At 45.2% G+C, this 25,405-nt stretch overlaps 1 protein-coding gene across 14 annotated transcripts in view; it reads right to left on the bottom strand.

Moving 5' to 3' along the window:
• CHL1 (cell adhesion molecule L1 like) overlaps positions 1-25,405 on the bottom strand; it is a 122,365-nt gene that overhangs the window by 31,103 nt on the left and 65,857 nt on the right. For 13 of the 14 annotated variants that reach the window (XR_010368756.1, XM_064433109.1, XM_064433099.1 and 10 more), the window contains 8 exons: positions 20,996-21,185; positions 19,027-19,132; positions 17,562-17,752; positions 9,398-9,520; positions 8,686-8,856; positions 6,871-6,918; positions 4,947-5,067; positions 1,612-1,796 (listed from right to left, as the gene is read on the bottom strand). Coding sequence is in view for 13 of the 14 variants with exons in the window: in XM_064433109.1 (XP_064289179.1) it covers positions 1,612-1,796; positions 4,947-5,067; positions 6,871-6,918; positions 8,686-8,856; positions 9,398-9,520; positions 17,562-17,752; positions 19,027-19,132; positions 20,996-21,086 (1,036 nt within the window). In the remaining variant the exon portion in view is untranslated. The remainder of the gene's footprint in view (positions 1-1,611; positions 1,797-4,946; positions 5,068-6,870; positions 6,919-8,685; positions 8,857-9,397; positions 9,521-17,561; positions 17,753-19,026; positions 19,133-20,995; positions 21,186-25,405) is intronic. The other variant, XM_064433107.1, reaches the window with a different exon arrangement.

The raw sequence follows: 25,405 nt of genomic DNA, 5'->3' as shown, positions 1-25,405 counted from the left end.
GGTTTACCTTGGATGTGAGGTGACTCCTAATTGGAAGAATCCCTGCTGCTGACAGGAGCCACCTTTAGTTACACACATGGAAAATGGATTTAATAGCAATTGGAAAAGGATTTTTTACATTGCAATGGCTGGGATTGGGAGTGGGATTATTTCCTGCTTTTCTCTTTCTCTAAGCACTTGTTTGTTAATAAGCAGGAAGTTTGCCAGGAAGTTTTCCTTCCTCTAGAGACTGTGGGAGAAGAAGGTCAATATTCTAAACTGCAAAATTCATGTTATTTCTCTGATATTTTAGTTTTTGCAGCTCCTGCATTTTCTTTGAAGGAAATCGATTTTTCACAGCCAAGAAAATCATAGCCAGATTGTTAAAATATTCTGCTAGAGCAGAGATGCTCCAAACCATCTGGAAGGATTTCTGGGAGTCAGCACTTCCCCTCCACCACAGCTGAGAAGTTGCCATGCCCTGGGATCCTCCTCTGCCACACTCCCAGCAAGGGGAAGAGGAGTGCAAGGGACAAGGCTGGGTTGAGGGAGTGGAGAGGACTCATCAGCCGCTGGGAGGAAATCTTTTCCACAGCTGCTGAGCAAATACAGAGCAGGGAGCACAAAGTGCTTTTCTCCCATCAGAAATCTGGTGACCACAGAGGGATGAGGAGCCCTAATGGAAATAAAGCACTTGGAAGGTTCTAACAGGGTAAAACTGCCAGGGATTTGTTTTATTTTTTAAGAGGTTGGAGCAGTTTTCATCAGGCAAATGTTTTCAGCAAGTTTTTCAGCTGGGCCTCAGGATTCTCATTTTGTAGCTATTTATGGGCAGAGAAAGTGGCAGGGAGGGTTCTTGGTTCTGCAAAAACTCCTCAGAGCTCTGCTGGCTTCTGGGCAAGGGCATCTCTACCTGATGCACACCTCACAGTTTTGGGAGGAGGAGAAGGGAAAAAGAAGCCTTGGGTCCTCACTGAGGTGACAAAAAGGGTCGTATTTCCATTTTTTTAACTGATAAAAATAGTAGAAAACATCTTTTTTGCTTTGTTTCACAGGTTTTGTGATACTTTTCAGGGATTCCAGAAAACGCTCCCAGCTGAGGTTGTGTTTATACAAAAATCAGAGCAGAGGAACAAGTGAAGGAGGCAAGGGGTGGTACCTTGTCTGCACACTGAATTTTCACAGCCCTCCCTAAGAGACCACTTTTGGTGGAAATCAAAGAAAGGAACTTGAGCTAAATGTCCCTCTGATACAGCCCAGTATAACCATTTTCACAGTTTTTAAGAGCAAAAAGAATAATTAGATCTTTCTTCTGACCTTCAGCTTAGTACAAGACATTTCATCAACACCTCTGCTTCACTCCCTCCCATCTTTAGAGTGCTGAACCTGCTCACATATCTGTATTGTTCCCTGCTTTTTAAAGCCTTCATGGTTCAGGGAAAAAAACCAAAAAGCGTCATTTACATTTTTTGTTGCTATTGTTTTAGAGGTGCTATTTTGTGCAAATCTTCTCAAACCCAAGAGGCTGGCATCAATTTCTGGAGTTGCTCATATTAACAAAGAGCCTCCTTCACCTCCCTTTTCCCACCTTTTAGTCCCAAAGCAATAATTTTAGTAAAGAGTACCGAGTACCTTCCACATGCACGTGGAACTCGTGCCTGGCCCTGCCCATGGGGTTGCTGGCCGTGCACTGGTACGTCCCCTCATCAGCTGCTGTCACTTGGTCAATCTTCAGTGTCTTCCCAAAATTCTCTGTCTCTGGCTCATCCTTGGGCATGTTTCCTGTGACCTTGACCCAGCTGAGGTGAGGGGTTGGGCTGAGAACAAAGGAAATAAAAGAAGATTTTGAGTTGAATGCAAAAAGCTGCTGTGACGCTTCACGTGGCAGAGCTGCTGCTCACACCCAGGGTTTGGGAGGTGCTTTTAGAGGATTTTGAGCTTTTAAAGCTTTGAAAACTCTGGGGCTACCTAAGGTTATACTAAACAGCTGCTTTGCTGCCCCTTGTTCTGCACAACCCCTCTGAGTGGGATTTTCACCAGGGCAAAGCTGCATTCCTTGGATGTGCCTTGGCATGGACAATGGACAAGGAGCTCATCCCCTCCTGCCCCAAAAGGGCACCTGAGGACAGCCAGGAGGGCCAGACTCCACTGCAGTGCTTTGGAGGTGGCTGGAATGCTCTCCCCATCCCTAGGAAGGGCCAGAAGTGACACAGACGTGGGGACAGAAGTTGTTGGTGACCCCGACACCGCGCAGGACCCGCGGCCACCGCGCCAGAGCCGCGTCCCCCTGAGCCCATCTGTGCCCGTGGCTCCGGGCCCAGGCACGAGGCACAAAGCCCCAGGCACCCAGAAATTCTGCTGCTCCACCAGCCCTGCAAATATCCCATTATCCCCTCCCAGAGCCCCCATCCCACTCTTGTCCCAAAGCCAGCTCCGAGGCCATGCCCTCCCGACACTGCCACTGCTCAGGGTATAAATCTTTAAAAAACGACAGGTTGGAAATGTCCCTAATTCCCTATTTTGCAGTTGGGTGCCCGTGATCTGAGTTCCCTGAAATCCACTTCCATGGTCTGTGGACATTTGGCAGGATGGATTGGTAGAGATGTAGGAAAAGCTGATCGTTTTTCTGCTGAAAATGGCAATTTTAGCACAGAAAAATAACATTTTATTCCAAAAAATTACATTTTTTAAAGGATTTCAATGAAAAGGTGTGCTTGGTGATAAGACAAAGAAGTACTTTGTGTGCTTTCAAAAGTAACTGCTTAAAAATTCCCTCTTTTTGTAAAAAAAAAGTAATTTTCTAAAGAGTTTCCTGGAAAATTTAGAGTGAAACAAAAATATTCTTTCTTTTTACCGTTTTCCAAAGGGACAGAAAGACTTTTCTGGCTTTCTCTTCCTGTATCTGATACTCATGCTTGCACAGCAAAATTCATATTTGAGTATTCCCAAGATTATTTCCCTATTAAAACCCCTTGAAAACTCTCTAAAATCAGAGTTGTGGCTCTGGGGAGGTTTTTGGGCTGGCAGATTCACTTGGTGGGGAGCAAATTAGACAAGGAAATGTTGCAACAGGGAAGCAAAACTCACTGCAGATACCTGGAGTGAATCCAACAGAGACAAGTAATTCACCTCCTTTCAGGAATGCCAACTCAACTCCTTGCCAGCTTCCACCAGCAATGCCCTTTCAAGCCCATATGGAAAAACAAAATGCCCTAAACATGTGCAGGCAGATAAATATCCTGACTTTGGAATTTTATGGAGGGAATATAATTGCAGAGCCTTTAATGGGAATTATCTTGGTGGGAAGCAGAGCCTGCAGCTCCACGTCCAGCACGAGGGGACGGTGATTTAAAGCTCTGCTCTACACAAAGCTCTGTCCCAGCCAAACCAGAGGGACTCTGCTTTCCCTGGGGATTTAGTGGGTGCACAGATTCTCTCTTTCTCTGGTGGCAGCTCGAGTTTTGCAGTGACAGGCACAGGGGACAAAATGGGACACTGGAAGAGCACAGCAGGGCTCGTGGCTGAGTGAGCTGGAGCAGCAGCAGCAGCCCTGAGAAGGGAATCCCAGCTCCTTGTCAGGATGGAACTCAACATTTATTTCCCAGTCCTTTTCCTTACTTACCCTCATTTTGTCCTGTGTTATTTATAAGGACAAAATCTGTCAGATTAAGTAATACATTGTAAGTGTTTCTTGGCTTGTTATTAGCACATTATGTTATAAATGTTTTAAAGCTAATCATCTAAAACTACCCTTCGTAGGTCCTACTACAATACATCTTTCATAGTTCTATTTCTCTAAAATATTTCATCTTTTATACAAAATCAACTTCTAGTTCCACTTCTCTCTCAACAATGTCTCTCTTATTCTATAGTATTTTTAAATCAGCATTTCTTACCTCAAAATTTGTATACAAATACATACTTTATGACCGTTTTGTCAAGCTTTAAGACTTCTCTACAAATTCATTTCCCACAAAAATTTTCCTTTATGATTTCCCATCATAAAGCAACTATTTTAACCCTTCCCTATATTATTCTTTCACAGGGAGTCAGCAAGGTGGAGAGAGATTATTTAAAAGAGCTTGGAGTGACAGGACAAGGGGGATGGCAAACTGAGAGAAGGTTTAGAGGGGATTTAGAAGGTTTTTTAGGAAAAAACTCCTCCCTGTGAGGGTGGGCAGGCCCTGGCACAGGGTGCCCAGAGCAGCTGTGGCTGCCCCTGGATCCCTGGCAGTGCCCAAGGTTTGAGGTTTGCTCTTTGCTGTTGGATTGATCAGGATCACAAATACAGCTGATACTGGTTCACTGTACTCCTACATAGCCATGGATTTTTTCCTCAATATCTTGTTGTTTGTGAGGACACCGTGGAATGAACATCCCCCATGGAAATTCTGGGTGCTGGGGAATGGACACAGGAAACAGCCAGGGTCACATTCACCCCTGAGCCAGCCCCTCCTGCTGCAGCTGAGATTGATGATTTTCCCTCAATGGCCCAACCATTCCTTAAAGGATGTCTTGTGTTACACCACTCAAGAACTTTGTTTTTAAAAAAAACTCAGATCTTACACCTGTAAAATCTTAAATTTTGAGCACTGAAGCAAAACTGAATTGGCAAAATGAGAAAAAATCCATTACAGGTTGTGAACAAAAGCACTGAAGCTGATGCTGATATTATTTTGTTTCTTGACACCTCAAAAATAGCACTACTGAAAACATCTCAGTTTTTAAAATAGAAAAATTTAAAAAAAAATCCATACTTACCACACCATGGTTTTAATTACTCGTTTACAAGCTACAGCAATAACCAACACACTACTGTTACCTGCACTCTGTGCTGCTTTACAGGTACAGAAAGCTCTGCACAGGAGTTGCACTTAAAACTGTTGCATAATTTGTAATATCCCTTTTTCTTTGCTCATTTCTCCCTCCAAAGGTGATTAAGTTTGTGCAGGATTTCCATTACTCACAGCCCTTCAGCAATACACTCGAGGAGCAGGACACCTCCCTTGATGACAGTGACTGATGAGCTACTGCCAGCAGATTCAGGAGGGATCAGCAGTTTGGGCTTCCTTTCCTTGATAAAATTTGCTGAAAGATAAAATAAAACAGAAGTTAGGTGCAAAATCTTCAGATATTCTTCAATAATGCCACAAAGATCACTGCTGCCAGAAGGTTTCTGACAGTCATTTGTGTGGGATTTTTTTATTTATCTACTCTGAGACTAATCCAGGAGCCCTGATAACAGCCAGAAGGGAGGTACAGTGATATCAACAGGCAGCAGTGCTGGGAAAACCCTTTTCCTACAGTTTTCTATCCAGTTTTCCAAGCACTGGCCCTTCCTCAGGCAGTCTGATCTTCTCAATTCCTGATCTTTAGGTCCACAGCTCCTTTCTTATCATCCACTGGCTCCATCATCTTTTAAACCTCAGGTGAAACCCCACCTTTCCTGACTTGAGCATCCCACAGAATTGTCCCTCCTGCTCCAGTTATTAAATCTACAGTAATGGAGATACAATTTGTAAGGAAGACTGTAAAAATAATAAAACAAGATTGACCTGCATTTGATTCCAACAGCCCATTTGTTCCAGCCTGCCAAACAAGCGTTTTAGGATGAAAAATGCAGGTTTCAGTGGCTGCCCAGTTATCACTATCATAACAATTAGCACACTAATGAATCAGTCCCCAAATGGTGCTAGTTCTTAAAAAAATAGCCAGTTATGGATGATTTGGTAAAAGACTACACAGATCTCCCTGAACCATTTTCTCATTTTTAATTTTAATTTCCCCTTGCTTTGTATCTCTGCAGATCTGTGTCACAAGTGCTCTGAGTGCAGCAGGACACGTTGGTGCCTCTGGACACACTCACACATTTCCCATCTGCCCTTCACCTCCTGCTGCCAAAGGCAGCCAGGCCCCTTCCCAGCACGAGTTCAGACATCCCTTGGAGGGAAAAACTGCTTCTGGAAGGGCAGCCATGGTGCACAAGCCCTGCCTGTGCTGCTCCCAGGGCTCAGCTCCACGGGCAAAGTCAGGGGAGTGATGAGTGCTCTGAGTTATCCACCCCAAACCACTCCAGGATAACCTCCTTTTCAGAAACATCAGTGTTTGTCTGTCAAGAAAAATCTCCTAGAGGGGGTTAAAATTGAACATTAAAAAAAAAAAATAAGACTCTCAAAAGGCATTTAACCAAAGACATGAAGAGCCAAGCACTACAGAGTCTAAATTTCAGATTTGAAACAAAAGGAAGCAGGAGGAGAATTGCAGGAATAGGCACCTGCTGCCTGCAGGATATTTCCAGGATCTGCTCCACAGAGAGGGGCAGGCAAAGCAGTGGGAGGTGGGAATGCACAGGATGAGAAGGGCTTTGCTGTGGTGTCACCTGTGCTGGTGACACACAGGGCACCACACAGACGCAGCCACCTCCCATGGAGATGGAGGTGACACAGGGCACCCAAACTCCATAAATCCACACCCTGAGCTCATTCCGGAGCAATGCAGCCCCAGGCTGACCCCTGGGACATGAATTCACCGTGTCAAACCTTGGCTGTCTCATCCCAGAGTTCTCTTAACCACCAGAAAAAGATTTGGAGCATCCAGCTCTGGCTCCTGCTCTGAATTGATAACATGAGAAACCCTGAACATCAATGTCCTCACTTCCACCCCCTTACAAAGCTCCTTTCTCAAGTGAAAAAAAAAACCCTGCCTTTTTCATTAAAAGCCCTGCAGATTGCTCTCAGAAACCACAAGATGAGCCAATTGTGCTCCCTGGACTGCTTAAATCCACCCCATCACAATCAAGAGGCTTTTGTGATGTGTTTTTGAGCAGCTCCCATTTCACCTCAGCTGGTGGAGTCTCAGTTCAAAGGCTAAAAACAGATGTATTCAACTCACCCTTAGTAACAGCAGCGTTAGGTGAGCCTGAGTCATTAGCATGCTTTACTGAAATAAATAAAAATGACAACCAAACAAACATGCAGCGTTGAGACAGAATCAAAAGAAACCATAAATCAACCAAAACAAAACCATGCCCCTCCCTACCCCCCAATTTCTGCCCCAAAAGAAAGGAAGAATGAAAAATATAAAAGAAAGCAACAGATGAGCAACTGAGTTTTGAAAATACAATGGAAATGCTTTAAAGATTTGTGTTATTCTGTATTAACACTTCATGGGTGTTATAATCAGCATTTCATCCTTGCTATTTACAGCAATAAAAATCACTAATTATCCACAAAGAGAACTGTTATAAAATGTATCCATTATTTTGTTTCTTATTGCTATTTTTGTTCTATTTCTTTTTAATGCAGTCCCTCACCAGGCACTTGGCACAGGGTGGAGTGGGCAATGTCAAGCTGAGTTTACAGAACCCTTTCAGTTCATGCCTCTCATCTTTTCCTGGCCCAGGTCCTGTGGCTTTGATGACAAGATGGACACACTGAAGTGGGTTTTTGGGCCACTTCCAGGGCTACCAGCAGCCAAAACCCATCTTGTTTTTCTCTAATCTCTGTGTGCATGTGTGGGGGACTGAACCCATCTGAAAAGCCATGGAGAGCAACATTTAACTTGATGTTTTTCTCACAATTATTACCCCAAGATACAGTCTAAGCAAGCACTGAACACACAAAGCCACTATTAATCCTTTATCTTTTTATCCCTACAAGAAAACTCTCAAAAATCACATATTAAACAAGAGGGTTTCATTCATGAAGACAAAATTCTCCTTGGCGTTCTGGGTTGTGTAGGTCTGAAAGATCAGAGGTTTCAATGAACAACTAAAATCTTAAATTCCCTACGCATAATTTCATTAAGGAACTGGAAACACCTTTTGTGTTTCTGACGCTCCAGGCTGCCTGGAAAAACCTGGAAAATACCATCCTTCCAACCTCACTGCTGAGGCTGGACCAAACCAGGCTCTGCCCAGGGAAGTCCTCAAAACCCAGTGAAGTCCCATTCCTGGGGACCTGCTGGACTCAAGAGCAGCACATTTCCCTAAAGCATCCTTGGCTTTCACTGCGGGGACAGCAGGAGGAAGGACAGGGCACTTTGGGGGTCTGACAGCAATGCCTTAGGATTTAGCTTTTAAATTTTTCAAATCCTGTACTGCTTTAGTGTATAACTCTGAACTCCATATAGAGCGTCAGCTACTGTCTTCCATTTTGGTCAGACACAACAATTCCTCTCCAGGCTTGGCAATCAAGGACACCTTACTGCCTCAGACCCTGAGAAATGTAAACAACAGTGAATTTGGGGGGCAAACTTGGAGTAAATTACTTTATTACCAAAAGCTGTAATCGAAGAATTAACCCCTGATATGTAAATGGAGCAAACTTATAAGTGTCTGAAAAACTCATGACCATTGTCCATCTTGGGTGCAGCCTCTCAGAGGCTTCTGATTGCCGAAGGTGTGTCTATCAAAGACCTGCAATAAATACCCACTTTACCATCTTAATTTTGTCTAGCCCCTGTTGCAGGCAGCCATCCCAAGGCATCAGATGGGACAGGAGAAACTGATGCCTTGGGATGGCCACCAAGAACACAGGCGAGAGCAAGAAGCTTTCCTCAGTGAAATTAACCCCAAGAACGAGGTTAATAATGCAGGAAATAAACTCAGCAAGGTGCCCTGTGTTGAGAGAGCCACCCATCTGCATGCAGTGCTGCCTGGGGAGCTCAGAAACCAGCAGCCAAGAAAGAGCTCAGCGCCACACTCACAGCGCGAAACCTTGAGCGTCATCGGCATCTTCTGCACGATGGTCCTGAGCCTGGGGAAGGCTGCAAAGCAGCAGTAGTCACTCCTGCTGTCACTCTCCTCCACGTTGGCAAAGTAGAGATCTCCCTTCAGGCTCATGGAGACCCTTTCATCCTGTGGGATGTGCTGCAAATCTGGCAAGGAAAAGTAATTGTGAGGTGGTGTTGAATCGGAAAACCAGAAACTTCCACAGACACTGAACTGGAAAAACAGAAACTTCCAAAGACATTGAAGGGTTTGATCTGCAGCCTTGAGAGAAGCTTGGATTGATGTAAAAATACAATACACAGACATTAAGCAGAAAAACCATAAACTTCTGTTTCTATAGATGTAGGTGAGAATATCCCTTAGGTGAGAAGCTGCACTGATAAGATGGTGAAGGGTTTATAATGTAGGGGTGTGGCTGTATGGAGCAACTAAGAGTTTAGAAGTTATAATATTAAATCTCATATTTAATGAGATGCTGTGCCAATGCACTCAACTATTTAACTTTGGGTCATGTCAAACCAGATCTCCACCCTCCATTTTTTAATTTTGTTCTTCAGTACCCAGATATTTTTCCCAAGCACTTGCACAATTACAATTCCTACCCATGATGAATCTGCAATAAAGCTGCTCTGCAAGACCAATGCTTTGAGCCCCCTTGTATGAACTGTGCAAAAACCATGTACTCACCAATATTCATCCAGTAGATATGCAAAGGGGGGATGCCTTTTGGGGGATTGCAGTGCAGGATCACAGAATCTCCATGCTCCACATCCAGAGGCTCAATTTTTTCTTTGGGGAATTTTGGTACACCTGCACAAAAAAGCAAAGTTCCTCTATTATTGGTACCTTTTGAAATTTTGCCTTTTGCTTTCCCCTTGACACAGTTTAAACAAAATATTTACCTTTACATTATCCTTTGCATTCTCTACCTTTAATACTGATTTTAATTTACATGGAGGCAGAGAGCAATGATGAGTTTTACTCAGAGTAGGAAATCCCTGCATTCTGGGACACTCACAACAGGAATCTTTTAATTCACAAAGTTCTTGGAGCATCCTATCCAAAGCCAGGCACTGAATGGGGATGTTTAACACTTGTTTGTGATGTCCTGTGCTTTGCTCTGGCTTAACTTTAACACAATTCTTTTCAAACACTTTCTTTAGCTCCTTTGTGCTGTCTGGAAGGGACCACTCAAGGCCAAAGGGTCCCTAAGGACAAGCCTGGCACCAAGGGCTGTGCACTGGTGGGGCCCCAGTTGGTCCCAGTGATGCCTCACGTTTTAGTTTTTATATTTTTCACATTCTATGCTACTTTAGTGTGCGGTTCTGAGCTTCATATCAGGGGATGGTGAGCTCTGTGCACAGAGCAGGGAGACAAAACAATTCCTGCTCCAGCTGGGCACCAAGGACAAATGATCCCAATCTCAGCCCAGGAGCACAAAGCCCGTGGGCTGCAGAGAGAAAAACAAGCAGGATGGGACTGCAGGGGCTGCAGCTGGGATTGGTCCTGAACTGCAATGTGCACATGGAGCAGAGCTGAGCCCAGGGAGAGACCCCGGCAGCGCTCGTGCATTTTGGGACCATTTGGGTTCATCTTGGGTGCATTTTGGGGCCATTTGGGTTCATCCTGGGTGCATTTTGGGACCATTTGGGTTCATCCTGGGTGCAGCCCTGGCTGGGCTCTGGTGCTGCCCAAGGTGGATCCATGGAGGAGATCCTTTGAATCAATCCCTGCTTTATTCTGGAACTCTGCCCAGCCTCTGCTCTAGGGCAGCCTGCACAAGGCATCAGCAGGAAATCAGAAACCAGCCTGGGAGTGTGGAACGTTCTGGGAAGCCTTGGATAAAACATGGTTCCTAAGGACCCACTGCAAGTCCCTGAGGTGAGGACAGACATCAGGCTCGTGCCTGAAGTTGTCCCAGTTCTCCTCCATCTCCAGGGTCAGAGGAAGGCTGGTGTGAAGCTTCTGTTGCCTCCTCAAGCCTGGAAGCTCAGCCTGGATTCCTGCAGGGATAGGCTTGGCACAAAGCTCACAGGGCTGTACCAGGGCTGCTCTAGCTGGGCTTAAACACAGGTTAAATGGTTCATGGATCAATGTTTCACCACCCACAGCACTTGATGCCAACATTTTGTTCAAAGCCTGGCACACCTGGGCAAATCTGGATGCCCAAAATGCCTCTGGGGCTGATGTGGGAAAATGGGGAGCAGAGCTGGGCTGGAGCCCACCCCAGACCCAGGGAGGCTCAGCTTGGAGGTGATCCCAGAGAAAGCAGCCTGCAAGATGGAACCACCCCTTGGAGGAACTGAGCTAAGGCAGTTTCAGGGCTGACGTCGCCTCCTGCTTTCATTTCAGGCAAGTTCAAACTGGCCAAAGTTTCACTTCAGACCAGCATCAACCAGCAAAATGAGCAGCTTAATTAAATTAAATGAAACAGCAAAGGATGGAGAAGGTCCTGGCTGTGCAGAGTCAAACTGGCATAGCCAACATCACCTCCCTGTCATGACAGGGAGCTCTGAGAGCAGCTCCACATCTTGAGGCATCAGTGGTCCAGCAGGGAACCTGAAACATCCCAGTGCAGGAGGCAGAGGAAGGGAGAGGGGGAGAAATGCAGGGACAGGACTCTGAGGACACTTCACACATCTCGGGATTAGTAAACATGAAAAGAAGCAATCACTCCAGTGCTGACTGCCTGAACGCAGGCTCTGCAGAGATTTTATCTCCAGGAGGATTATTAATAGGTTAGGAATTCTTAGGAGAGGCAAAATGCAGCTAATGAGCATCACCCACTCTGTAGGTGAAATTTCAGGTGAAAAAAAAGAGCTGCATACTCATCTGCAGTACCTTCAGTAACCTGCACTCTTCAAGCCCTGGGAAATTCATCTGCTGACTGCAGAGGTGGAATATTTTCCAGCAGGAAAAAGCCAATTTCTTGATCTAAAGCTTATTTACTCCCCAAAGCACGTCACTCCCAACAAAACTTGAAATAAGCTGGATCAGGGAAGGATAAAGGGATTTCTGACCAAACCAATGAGATCAGCAAATGGACTAATATAGGATCACTGATTTAGGACATTGGAACCCTTTGTTCAAACCCATTTTTTGCCTCATTTAGCAGAACTAAATCTGGGTTTCTGATATCCCAGCTGGGTGCCATAACCACTGGGCTTCTCAGTGAATTTCTGTGGCCAGTAATTACAGAATTATACAGAAATTTAGTGAGTCCCACCAGGAAACAGTGACAAGTCACAGTCCTGGTGTCATTAGCTGGCAGCACAGCCATTCATCTCCAATGTGGGGCCCAGATGTTGGCAGCTGGACTTCAGTGGGGGAAGCAGCAATTTGACCCCAAATGTCCTCCACCTCCAACAAGTACTTGCACCACAGGTCCTTCCATGCTGGCTTGTTTTTTGGTTTGTTTTTCTTTTTTTTTTTGCTTAGTTCACCATGAAAAGCATTGAAAAACTTTGATTTTCATCCTCATAATGATAAATTTGAATGTTTACTCCTTGAAGCTTTGCAAGAAATGAAAATTCATGACAAATTCCTGAGCCAAACCCTCTGACAAGCACAATTTTTTTGCTGGGGTCCCACTGGTCTCAAAGACTAGAAAAAAATACCTGCTTCTGAATTCAGATTTATTCAAAATAAAAAGCTTCTGTCGCATTAGACTTCGCCTTTTGCTCATCAATCTTCAGGATGTCTATGCAGGCAATATTTTGGATATTTTTGCAGGGCTCCTATGTTCTAATTAGAGGATATTCCAGAATCAATCACCACTGATTTGTGGCCAATCACAGAAAGTATCACAGCTGAGTTCAACTCCACAGCATAAAACCCACAAAATAAACACAAACTAAATTGTGCTCTGGAAGTGTTTGATATTGTACAGAGTTCTCAGTGCAGCACATGGCCACTGAAAATTCCAGCTGCAGTGACAGCACTGACTCTGCTCCATCAATATTCCATGGAATCCTCACCCAGGGATGTGATGAGAGGGGACAGAGATTCCAGCTCAGCTCTGGGTGCTGCTTCCCACATCCCCACGGCACAGGGGAGAGCAGAGGGATTCAGTGACTCTGAGAAAGCCCCAGGAGGGCTCTCACCACACACAAATCATGGGGTGTGAGTGGAACAGCCACAGGGAAGATGGACACCTGCACTCCCAACTCCAGCTAGGGAGAATGTCCCAAAATCCCATCGTGACACCTCTTCAAATACTCCTGGGAAAGGCTTTGCTGACCAAGGGTTTTTTCCTGACAAGGCTGCACTCAAAAATCAAAACTGAAGTGCTCTGACAGTGTGTGAACCATGGAAACAGAAGATTATCAATGGCCAGAGTTGTTTGTGCAAGGAGCCAGGGTCTGTTTAATCCCTGGGGTGACTCAAAGTTCAGTGACTGAGCTGTGCCTGAGACCAGGCTGAAGCACCTAATTTGGTGGGGCTGGGAAAAAAACCCAGAAAGGAGCCTGAATCTCTCCTTATCCCTTCAGAAAAAGCAGTTTCTCAACCTAAAGCAAACAGGAGAGAGACCAATACAGTGCAATAGAAAGGACAAAATTGAGTTTAGCAGAAATAGAGATTCAGAAATACATCAAGCAGAGCTGGGAACTCCAGCCCTCAACATTGCTCCAGATTTACTCAGAGATCCATTTAGGACACCTTGTCCTACAGCTCAGTTTTTGTCCTGCTGCTGATTGCAGTGACTTCACACTAAAACTGTATCAATTATGGCAATTTATTCCAGTTTATGTGAGGATGGAGCCCATTCCATCAGGTATTTTGCATGTTTTGGGGTCAAGTGTTGAGAAATTGAAGAAAGGAAAAGCGTTTCTCCAGGTAACTTGTCCTTGAGATCCCTGTGTCTTTTTTCTACCAATATCAGGTGTAAAATGAGAGGGAATTCAGGATGATAAACCAGCAATTAGCAAATACATTGTGAAATTATTGTAGAAAAGCATCACTGTAACCCAAGGGTGTTATAGCCTTCCCTGTGGATTCTACTGAAGATATCCTGGGATAAAGAAAAGTTTAGCCTGATCCATCATGTATAGTCTTATATTTTTCCTTGCAAATAAACCCTTAAAGAATGTAAAAGTGAGGCAAAGCAGAAATAGTCAAGAACTTTCTATAACCTCAACATTTCCAGCTCCTTAGACACTTAAATTAGTATCTAATTACGATTTTTCATACAGATCTGTATCTTGTACGGCAAACAGCCCAACATTTTAAAGAATCTGAACCATGACTTGCAGTCCCTGATGTTGAGCTGCACTGAGTGAAGCTTGGGAAGTTTCCAGGGCTCATCTCCGTGCCTCAATTGATATTCTGATCCATGGAGCAGGAGCAGTAGCTAAATCTGAAATTTCCATTGCAGCCTTTGAACTGTTTATGAGATACGACCCTGCTTGTTTATGGATTTTTTAATTGCTGCCTTAAATTGAAAAAGTTAGCAAAGCCTGGCTGTCAGGCAGAGCTCCTGAAGGTATGGAATTAGTGACAACTTTTTTCTGTGTAAATCTCTGTTATCCTTTTCAAAATGATGGGCACAGGCAAGAATCAGATCCAGCCCAATTATTTAGGTGGCCACAGGTGAAGGTCACTGATTTAGGAGACAAGAGGGTTAAATTTCATCCCCATCACCTGCAAAGTCTCAGTCCATTTCTCTCTTTTGTTTTCTCTCCCATAGAAACTACACCAAAGCCTTCACAAAACTGAGACCTCCTCCTTCAGTATCAGCTCAGTATCTTGTACTGATTTCAGGATATTCACACCTGAGTGTTTGAATATTAATTCAAGTCTGGTTTCTTTGGGAATTCTTGCACTAACATCACATCAGAGCACAGCCTGCCACGGGATAATTTTACATTCAGCCAATATTTCCATTCTCAGGTCTCTGGTCTTTTGGAGCAGCAGCTTTAGAAATACCAAGCATAAATCTTAACTCAGTCTGCCGTGAAGAGTCTTTTACCGCACAGTTAATTAAAGAAGTTTAAAGTGTACTTCTTCTCCTTCCTCTGGCATTGGGCCTGCTCACTAATTCAAGCAGCAGATTCCCGAAATGCTGGAGGAGGGGAGCTGAAGTCTGTGTTCTCACCATTTAAATTCATTTTCATGCTGAATGTATCTTGTAACAATCTGGCCTTTGTTAGTGCTGCAAACACATCGAGATCCTCGGAGCCCATTCTTCCCCCTCTTCTTAATGTCATCCTACATAGGGGAGGTGGGGTATTTTCATTATGTAGGTGAGATTTAATGATCATTTCTGCTGACATTTCTATTGCTTCCCTGGAATGACTACTGTGAGTAAACACTCTTTTGTTCTCCTTTTCAGCAGCAGCCTTACAGACCCAGTATTCTGCTTCTGCAGTGGAAATGTAATTTATGAAAGAAACTGCCCTGCTCTGCCTCGCTGGGGTTTTCTTCCCTTCCCTGGCATGGTGACTCTGCCAAGGAGCTTTACATCTGACTTGAATACAGCTGGCACAGCTCTGCCACCTCTGCATCGTTATCATGAATGCAGGGAGTGATCTCACATGTACCAGTCTGTGCTCCAAAACCTGGGGGTGAATAGAGGTGATTTATCCCCAGCCCCTCCCTGGCAGGTTCTGATTTACAGCAGATCTGTGCACCAGCAGCTCTTGCACTGGGGCACAGTTGTAGAGCACTTTAGAAAATCAAAGGTGCCTTCTACTCCTCTCTGAATCCTGATTTAATTTGCAGCTTTTACATTGCACCAGTACATGAGAGAACTGATGGCAGAAGAGTTCTAATAACAGCAAATGTGCTTCAAAAGATGTGTGAGTTGGGTAAATCCCTCTAATACATTATCTGTACTATGCTTTTTTTTTTGCTGGGTTGAGGAATTTGCATATATTAGCACTGAAATTCCACTTGCTTTTGATAACAACCATGTTTATAACCTCTCCATAAATTTGTTACCATCCACTCCCAATATATTTAATATCGACTTAAGCTACTCTAGACTGTTCTTCATTAAAAGCAAAAAATCTCCTCTCTGAATACAGATTCAATAATCCCAAATACAGACATCAACTCCTTGTTTTCCATCTTTTTTAGTTCAGTAGCAATGGGACATATTCTGCTGCTGGAGGTACAAACATGACACTGAGCACTTTAACTCCCCTCAAATGTAATGAGTTTGAGATATTTTGCTTAAGAGAAGTTGTATTAACCCCACTGCCCTGGCCAGACTCCAAAGTGAAAAGCTATGTCTGAAGTTTAACTGCATCACTCTCCTGTCTCTGCCTGAAACTCCAGCTGCCATCAGCTGCCCATCCTACCCTGTCAACACTTCAATAAACCTCAACTCACTGTCCTAAAGCTTCCTGCAATTCTCCTCTCCTCTGGAAAGCTCTTCCCTAAAAGAACTGCAAGGTGATGGAGACTAAACCACAGAGCAACACCTGGAATGCTGTGAATTCCTCACCCAACACCAAGCTCTGGCTTCAGGGATTACTGTGTGGCACATTGCAACATGAAACAGATTTCCCAAGGAAAAAGAAATCCATAAAGCTGGATGGAAGGAAAATAAAGTGTGTTTTTCATGAGGAGCACTCATAAAATACATTTACATGGCATCCTCAGCAGCTCCCTCCCAGGAACCCTCCCAGCCCTTGCAATGTCTTGTTTTCAATGTGCCCACAGCACCACAACTTTCCCAGCCCTGGCTATGCCTGGATTGCTTCTCAGGATTATTTCCTATGCTGAAGACAAGCCAAAAATGTTTATTCTTGTTTCTCATAGCCCATTTCATCTGCACTGATCTACCAGATCAGTTTTCTGTACAAAAGCAGCCACCTCCTGTCAGTGTGGGCTGAGAAGGCTGTGGATGCATCCGCTGCCACATGGGTTCCACCTGAGCATGGAGCTATCAGATAGCTGGTGACAAAATACTGAAGGAGCTTGGAAATGCAAGATCTCATCTGAAAAAATCCACTGCACTGCTGCTTTTCTCCATCTCTGCCACCGAACTGCATCGTAAAACCTGCTTCAGGTTCTCACCCTGCTCCATCATGGAGCTGGGGGAGTTTCTTGTCCTTTCTACTCCCTCTGGGAAGATTCTGCTTCTGGTTTTCCTCTTTTCATTTCATATGTTTCAATCCTGAATTTAGAACCAAAATTATGCTCATATTCCAAGCTACAGGTGATTAAATGGATTGGTACAAATCAGCTGTTTCAGCTTTGGGACAGAGCTGGATGCTGAACCTGGCTGGGCTGGGTTAAGGGATGGATTCTGATTTTAAGAGCTGTTTGCCAACCTTAGTAATTCTTTGATTCTATCTATAAATTTCATTCCACTTCTATAAACCTGGTCCTTAATCCCTCATTTTCTCCTCTGCCCTTCCTCCATGCTAACAGCAGAAGCACAAATTTCTAGGATCAGTAATTTTCCCTGTTTTATTTTTAAGCTTGTTTTCCATTCCGCTCCAGGGCTTTATTCTTCTCCCCATCAGTATTTATCCCAAACCCCAAATGCTGCTGACATCAGATTAATGAACTCACAACTGATCAAATCACTTCCCCTGGAGTTTTCAAACATTTGCATCCGTTGCTATTTTGCAGTAATAACCTGTGGGAGTTGATAGTTCAGTGGTCTGAAATCCTGCATCCAGATTCGGTTTCTGTCCTCAAAACCAGAAATTAAATTAAATTATTCCAAGAAGAAAATACCATTTTTTTCTTTGAATGTTCACTGAATAACAAACAACTCATGTTTTGCCATGCACCACCTTAATGAGCAGTTCTTTCCCATTTATTTTGAGGAAAGACAGCTCTCATCTTAATAATAAATATAATAATTACAAATTCAAACCAAAAATAAAGCCCTTACTTGGAACAATCAGCTCAATTTCCTCTGACATGGCAGTTCCCAGCACGTTGGATGCAAAGCAGCGATATTTCCCTTGGAAATTGTTGATGATCCCTCGGTTTTGGATCACGAAAGTTCCAGAGTTGTTAGATGTGACTATCCTGGGGTCAGACGATAAATCAAATGGTTTTCCATCCTTAGTCCAGTTAAAACTGAAAAAGAAAATAAACGTTAGAGTGGGCAGGCCCCAGGAGAGCCTGAGATGATTCCATTAAGGTTCTCCTTGCCATAGATCCTTTTGTAGTTGTGATGATGCTGGGGGGTGATTTTGATAAATGCTCTTCCTGTACCTGCAATTCTCAAATGGATTGAAATTTGCCTAAACTGATTTAAAATCAGACAGCTGGAAATTGCAGTAACATCAGTTTAGTGGCAGATGTTCCTTTCTTTTTGGTTTTAAGATAATAAATAATTAACAACAAAACAAAATTGTTTTGGCACTTCAATGTTCTTGGTAAAACTGCCTTGTTCCAGGATGGAAGGATTATGGGATCCTTGCTCCAGGATGGAAGGAATATGGAATCCTTGCTCCAGGATGGAGGAATTACGGGATCCCCTCTCCTAACAGGCACTACCACATCATTTAAATACACCAGGAATCTTCTCACTGATGCACTGACAAACAGTGGAACAAAAGGAATTTTTTATCATTCTGCAAATCCCCTTTCAGAGCTCAATTAAAAATTGCCAAATCATCTTGATCTAAATAAAAGAATGTCTTTTAAAGTTTAAATTGTATTGCAAAGAAAGGAGAAGTGAAGGATTAAAGAGAAAAAATTATTCAAACCAGCTATTAATTTAGCGCAAACACCATTCAGTGGGGAAAGCCTCAGGAGGAGTTTTTACTGTGTTATTATTACACTCTTGTTAGTCACATTTTCATTAAAAATCTTTCTTTTTTTCCACATTGGTGTAAAATGTACAGAGTTTATCTTTGGCTATTTATTTGAATAACTCCTTCTGTGTCTATCTGTACCATCACCATGCCCTGCTGATGTTAGGTACAGACAAGGTATCTGATAAAATGCAAATTGGTGTTTGAATACACAGTTTATGTGTTTGGGATTTTTAGGGTTGCTGTGGAATAGGCAGAGGAACAGCTGGGCCTCTCTGATTACCATGACACAGCCCATCTTTTGCAGCACAACCCACACAAGATTTTTTTTTAAAACCATGGGGTGAATTTGGCACGTGCCAGAGAAATGAAACATCTCCCAGCAAGGAAAACCATGTTGATACCTATTCACAGGGTGAGGGGAAGTGATGGAGCAACAAAAGCTGAATGGCCTGAACGAAAAAAATGAACCTTAACCCTGCTGAGGATGATGAGCAGGTTTTTGTGCAGCAGCTCCTGACAGACACAACAGTGTTTGGCAAAGGTTAAAAGCAAACTCAGCTTCTGTTTGCTTCTCCAAGCAGTACTCACGTGGGCTGGGGGTTTCCTCTGGCCTCACATTTAATGGTGAAGTCCTCATCAAAGGGGTAGGCAACCTGGGTGTGGGATTGCTCCGTGATTGTTGGAAGCTGGGAAACTGAGCACAAAGAGGAATTGGGTTAGAACAGCATTCCAGCCCAACTGGGCTCCCCTTGAGTGGAGAGGGACAATGGCAGGATTGCATTATTCCTGCAGAAAGTCAGCCTTGCCTTGGGAAGAGGATGATCATCACCTCCCTGGCATGGACATTACCCTCTGGTCACTGTCACTGCCTCCATGGCCAAAGAAAGGCCTGGCAGAGGGACAGAGCCCACCCTGATTCCCCTCCAAACCCACCCAGGGCAGAGGGGAACTGGGACCACACCAGAGCACGGCGCTGTGGCCTGGCAAATTTATTCATAGGTGAAGTCAGAGACTGGATTTAACCCAGACACAGATGCACACACATGAAGTAGCAAACTGCTGCCTCCATCCTGGATAAAACTGACAGAAAAGCCATGGACTGCAAGGCTGGTTTAATATCTGCCCCAGGGTGCAGCTGCATGGTCACGCACCGACGCTGCACGAACTTCTGGTTTTTTTCTGAGGGAATTAAAGTGTTGCAAAAGCCTGTGTAACAGAGGAAGGAGAATGTTCCCCACAGTGGAGCTGGGATAATAGGATAACCCCATTGTTATAAACAGGCAGGAAGAGAATTAAAATGCTCTTTGTGTGCTGCTTTAAGTGCAGGGAGCTCAGAGCTGGAGTGAAACGCAATGTCTTGTAATATCACATGGTCTCAAAGCTGAACACTTCCAAGCCCACCAGCTCCACTGATCAGAAACAACTTTTTATTATAATATAAAATGCTTCATTACAGCTAATTAAGGGTTAGGTGGTTCCCTGGGGTAGGTTCATAAAAGTAGTGGATGCCCAGAGAGTTTGTCCTGTGCTCTACAGTCACAGCTCCACTTTGATTTTATTAAAACACAAGGAGCCACTGTAGTTACTTCCTTAAAAAAACCCAAAAACCACTACTTCCCAATGCAAATTTGGATAGTTTTACAAAAATATCCTATAAACCTGCTTGGCTGGCTTCCTCTTTGCAGCCAGGGCTATTGGCAGGCTGCAGAGTGCTAAGAACTCATGGCAGATCCACAGGATGCCCTGAAACTGGTCCATGTCCTACTCTGAGACACTGAAAGATGCTTAAATTCATTATTCCTTAGGTTTACTTATTTATTTTTCCCCATCATAATTCATAATATTATTGAGTTTTGCTTTTTTGGTTGGTTTGGGGTTTTTTTGCAACCAAAACACCAAAGCAAAATGCAGTTTTCAACCCTCATGGTCCATTTATGTCTGAAAAATTGCAAAGCTGGGGAGGTCTGGGCTGTACTCCAGGCAGAGGGGTCCTCTGGCTTTCCCTGTGAGCCTCATCCCATATTTTACACATGTCCTGGAAGCTCATGAGCCATGTAAAACAAGCAGTTTGAATTCATCCCAGCCGGTGAGGGATGCAGGAGCTGCTCCCCAGGGCAGGGCATGGAGTGTGAAATCCTCCTCCAGGGACCAACACTGGCCCTGAGACATCCACCTGCTCCTTCCCCAGGCTGGAATGGCAGCTTGCACGACACAGAAGGAGGGATTTATGCACATCAAAGAAGCTTCAGGGGGATTCAGAGCCAAAATGAGGAATTGAAGTGAAGGACAAACCCAAACCCTCGGAGCTAAGAGTTGTGTTGGATGGCAAACACCAAATAAATGTTATTAGACAACTTTACTGCTCCATTTAAGCAGGCCCAAAGAGGACAGCTTAGTTTTTGATCAGACCTGAATTTCCCAAAGGCCACATTGTGGCAAGATTAAATTCCAAATGGAACACAACTGGAAAGGAGGATTTAGTATTTTTCCTTCAGGGATAGCTGCAAAGGAATACCAAACAAAACAGCAAAGTGCACAGCAAATAGCTACAACTCACCTGATAATGGTATTTCAATAGCTGCTGCCAAACTCAATACAAAGAAAAACAGGCATATGGTGATGCCTTTTGTGCTTAATAGCATCTCCATCACTCTTCTGTAAACAAGGAGTCCAAACAGAATGAGAGATACCTTATGCTTCCGCTCACTGTCACTTCAAATCAGGCACAGGGATGTGAGAGTGGGAGTCTGGTGAGGAGAACAAACAGCAATATTAGCCTGCAATATCAACCAGGGTCTGACACAGTTATAAAATTAAAGCAAAGCTTCAGGTGTGCAGCTAAATTGCACTAAATGGTCCATTTTCCTCTTGCCTCATCCCCTGGCTTCAGGAACAACTTCTATTTAAATTCTAACAAAAAAACATGTGCACAAAAGTACAGCTCTATTGTAGCACAGAAGTATAATTATTTTTTACTGTTTGGCAATTAAAAGTAGGGATGGTTTAGAATATGGTGTATTTGTAATCATTCCAGTTCATAAATTTTTCTAATGAGAGTTATGTAAGTTGGAAAGTAATGTAACAGATCTAATGAGAGAAATTTGGTACACTAATGACCTTGTTCATAAATCTCATCTGTCTTTTATCTTTCATTTATGCTCAAAGAAGGAGACTATCTCATTTAGTTCATTACTAGGAAGCAGAACATGAAACCTTTGCTTTTCCCCCCCATCCCAGAACTGCTCTGTGTGGGTTTTCCACATTCCATTGGACATCCTTAGGTTCTGAATTACAAGGTAAAAATGTTCTGTAGCTGCAAAAAGGAGACAGGTCCAGCTCTAACAAGCATTAAAGTGAAATTCAAAGAGAAGTAAAGGAGAGAATTCTGATTTAGATCAAAAATCAGGAAGAAATCCTTCCCTGGGAGGGTGGGCAGGTGCTGGCACAGGTGCCCAGAGCAGCTGTGGCTGCCCCTGGATCCCTGGCAATGCCCAAGGCCAGGTTGGACACTGGGGCTGGAGCAGCCTGGGACAGTGGGAGATGTCCCTGCCATGGCAGGGGTGGAAGAAGATGATTTTTAAGGCTCCTTCCAACCCAAAGCACTCTGTGATTCTGCAGAAGCGGGTGCACGGAGGGTTCCAGTCACCAACTTCATCCATGGTCCCTGAGTGAATTATTAACCAGCACGAGCTGTGTTCACCTGTGCACCCTCTCACAGTGCTAAGGGACACCAGTCCCAGGAGAATTTAGACCTCAGTTGACAGGATAACAGTGAAAGAACAATTCTGAAGGCAAGGCCACCGTGCAGCAGCCATGGAGCCACCAGGCCTGGCCAGCTCAGCTCCACGGGCACAGCTCACCAGGGCAAGCCCCTGCCGAGCTGAGCTGCCTCACACACAGCTCTTGTATCTTTGCACACCCCAGCCCGTTAATCCAGGGATCAGAAAGGCAATCCCGGGATCACAGGAGCAGTTGGCATGTGGGGACAGCAGGAGGTGGCACTGTGGATGGCCGTGCTTGCCCAGCACAGCTGGAGCAGGGGCAGAGCTCAGCCACACAGCCTCACCCTCAGCCCACGGGGGCTTTCTCCTCATGGCTGCTTTTCCCTACAAACAGAGATATTTTTTTTCCCCCAGCACATTCCCTCTCACATCAGCTCCAAGATGAGCACAGCCTGTGCTGTGGCCCTTCATCCAGGATGAGTTCTGTTCACAGCAGCCCACGGAAACTTCCTGGAAGTTCACATCTGTGAGACCAAAATCCCCGGCTGAGGGTCGCAACTGGCCAACGAGGGGCAAGCGACAGACACCATAATCACATAAGCCTCATTTGGTTAGAAATGAGGCTAAAAACCAGATGTCTTTTAAGTATCTTAGGCCTGGAGTATTTGCTGATGGAAGAAGCTGACTAATCTGCTTAGTGCCCTGCTCTGCAGAAGGGCACTGGAGGGGACAGGGACAGGGGACAGGCTCAGCTGGCACCCCCAGGCTATCCTGGGTGTAAATCAGCCAGAATCAGGCAACACCAGCAGTTCTGTTTGTGGCAGATATTCCCTCAGTTTGAGTTTTCCTGGCTCTGACTTGTGAGCAGTGGAGCTTTCCAAAGCTCAGCCTGCCCAAACTTGGGCTGTGTGACAGCGCAGGGGACACACAGGACACGCAGCAGCCCCAGCCAGGAGCCACCTGATGGCTGCTGTCACTGCAGGATGGGGCTCTCCCCCTCCTCACCTGCTCCTGGCACACGCTCAGCCCCAGATCTGTGTCATGGCAGTAAAACAGATGCTCTGACAGAAAACCCTCTGGATGCAGAATTGCAATTTAGGCTCATAAAAACCTGAGCAGCCTCGCTGCCTGCAGATGGCACGTTGGTGGCAGCGAGAGCCTCCTCTCCCCCATCTGCTGACAGCTCTGGGGACAGGAGCAGGCAGGTCAGGATGGCAGCCAGAGGCAGGGGAGCTGGGATTACAGGAGGTGAGCAGCTTGCTAAGGTCACAGCAAGTTTCATTTCAGATGAGTGTCACAAAGCATTGTATAAATTCAGATTAAATCAAGGAAAAAAAAAACAAAAACAAGAGCACAGCTCGATTCCTTAACCAAACCAATTAGCTCACATCTTATTTTTTTCCTTATTTTTTTCTAAATGAAGTGCCACAGCAGAGCTGCAACGTTCCAAGTAAGCAGGATATCCTTCATCATGTGGCACAGCCTGACTTGCCTCTGCAGGCTGCTGTAATTAGTCGGCCTGTCTAGCACCTCACTGCTGTTCCCTGGCTTGAATACTAATGCTGGGGGCTGACAGCAGCAGCATTTGGAAGCAGGCAGCACAGGGGGACCAGCAGGGATGGACTCGTGCACACCCAGCAGATAATTCCACTTGGGAACATCCCTGCATCTGCCTTGGACCTCGGCTGGTTTATTGGGAGGGAATTCCACCAGGTGCACTCCTGGGGTGATGGGAATCAAACAAGAGGCTCTTTGCAGGGATATTTACCTTGTGACATCCTCCCAGCACGATAAGCCTCATGCTCCTATGGCTGTTATCCCTGGTGGAGCAGCAGAAGCTGTGACAGGGATTATGGAATGCCGACACCTCACACACATCTCCCCTGATGTGCCCCACTCCCTGCTCCCTGCTCTGGGCCCTGCTGGCACTCAGCAGGCAGCCAGGTGAGGCTCATCCTCCCTGCAGAGACCTGGGCCAAGCTCTTCACCTTTTCAAGGTGACATTTAGGCAGGGCTGCCAAGCTTTGGGTGTTTAGGATGCCTCTCACGCCTTTGGCTGTCCCAGCTGGCCTCAGGTGAAACTGCAGAGATCCTGATTAAATCCCCAACCTTCCTTCTCACCTCCAGCACCCAAAACACCCCGAGTCTCTTCCTTAATGAGCAATATCTCCCAGATATTGCAGTATCCATCCATCCTGCCTTCAGACACAGCCACACACCCAAACTCCAGGCAGCACAATCTCTCACTCCAACGATGATTAAACTCCAAACCCAAACTTCTCAACGTGTGCCAGCTCCCAGCAAATGAACAATTTCGCTGCCTAAGTAATTTGGAGAAATGACTGAGGGAGCTGTGCAGGCACTTGGCAGCCGTGGGCAGGTTTTGGTCTCACTGGTGCCAAAGCACAGCTCTGTCCTTGGGGCAGGACACTGCCAGGGACCCACTTGCAAAATCCCGACCTTGGGAAAAGCATCAGCCCTGCTGTCTGAGCTGGGTCAGGCCCAGATTCCTGCTTTTCACAGAATTACAGGATGGTTTGGGGTGGAAGGGGGTTTAAAAATCACCTTCTCCCACCCTGCCATGGCAGGGACACCTTCCACTGCCCCAGGCTGCTCCAGCCCCAGTGTCCAGCCTGGCCTTGGGCACTGCCAGGGATCCAGGAGCAGCCACAGCTGCTCTGGGCACCTGTGCCAGGGCTGCCCACCCTCACAAGGAACAATTCCTAGTTCCCAATATCCCATCCATCCCTGCCCTCTGGCAGTGGGAGGCCATTCCTGTGTCCTGTCCCTCCATGTCCTTGTCCAAAATCCCTCTCCAGCCTTCTACCCTGCAGGTACTGGTAAAATTGCTAAGGTCTCCCCCAGGCCTTCTCTTCTCCTTTTTCCCGGGAATTCCACATCCTCTTTTGTTGTCAGGTGGGCTCACTGCAGCACCACTTGCACCAGGGATGGGGGCACCAGCTTGCCCAGGAAAACCTTTCTTCTGCAGCACAAATGAACACGGATTGCTACAACAAATGTTGCATTTGCAACCCCTCCTCTCCCTTCTTCTTCCCCCCTCCTCCTTCTCTTTCTGACTTTCTATTTGCTTTTCTCTGCCTCAGGCTTAAGTCAAGTAATTTGAATTCAGTGCAAATACTTATCTGTAGTTCCTTACCTGCAATTCATTATTTACTGTGCTGTTCAGTTAATAGTAAATACTGATTGCTCTAAGGACAGCTCATTTGTTTGTTTAATGAGCTGCC

The sequence above is a fragment of the Passer domesticus genome, chromosome 9 (genome assembly GCF_036417665.1).
Source record: "Passer domesticus isolate bPasDom1 chromosome 9, bPasDom1.hap1, whole genome shotgun sequence".
NCBI classification, from domain to species: domain Eukaryota; kingdom Metazoa; phylum Chordata; class Aves; order Passeriformes; family Passeridae; genus Passer; species Passer domesticus.
The sequence above is the reverse complement of the archived record's forward strand: the minus strand, read 5'-3'. Positions and strand labels throughout refer to the sequence as shown.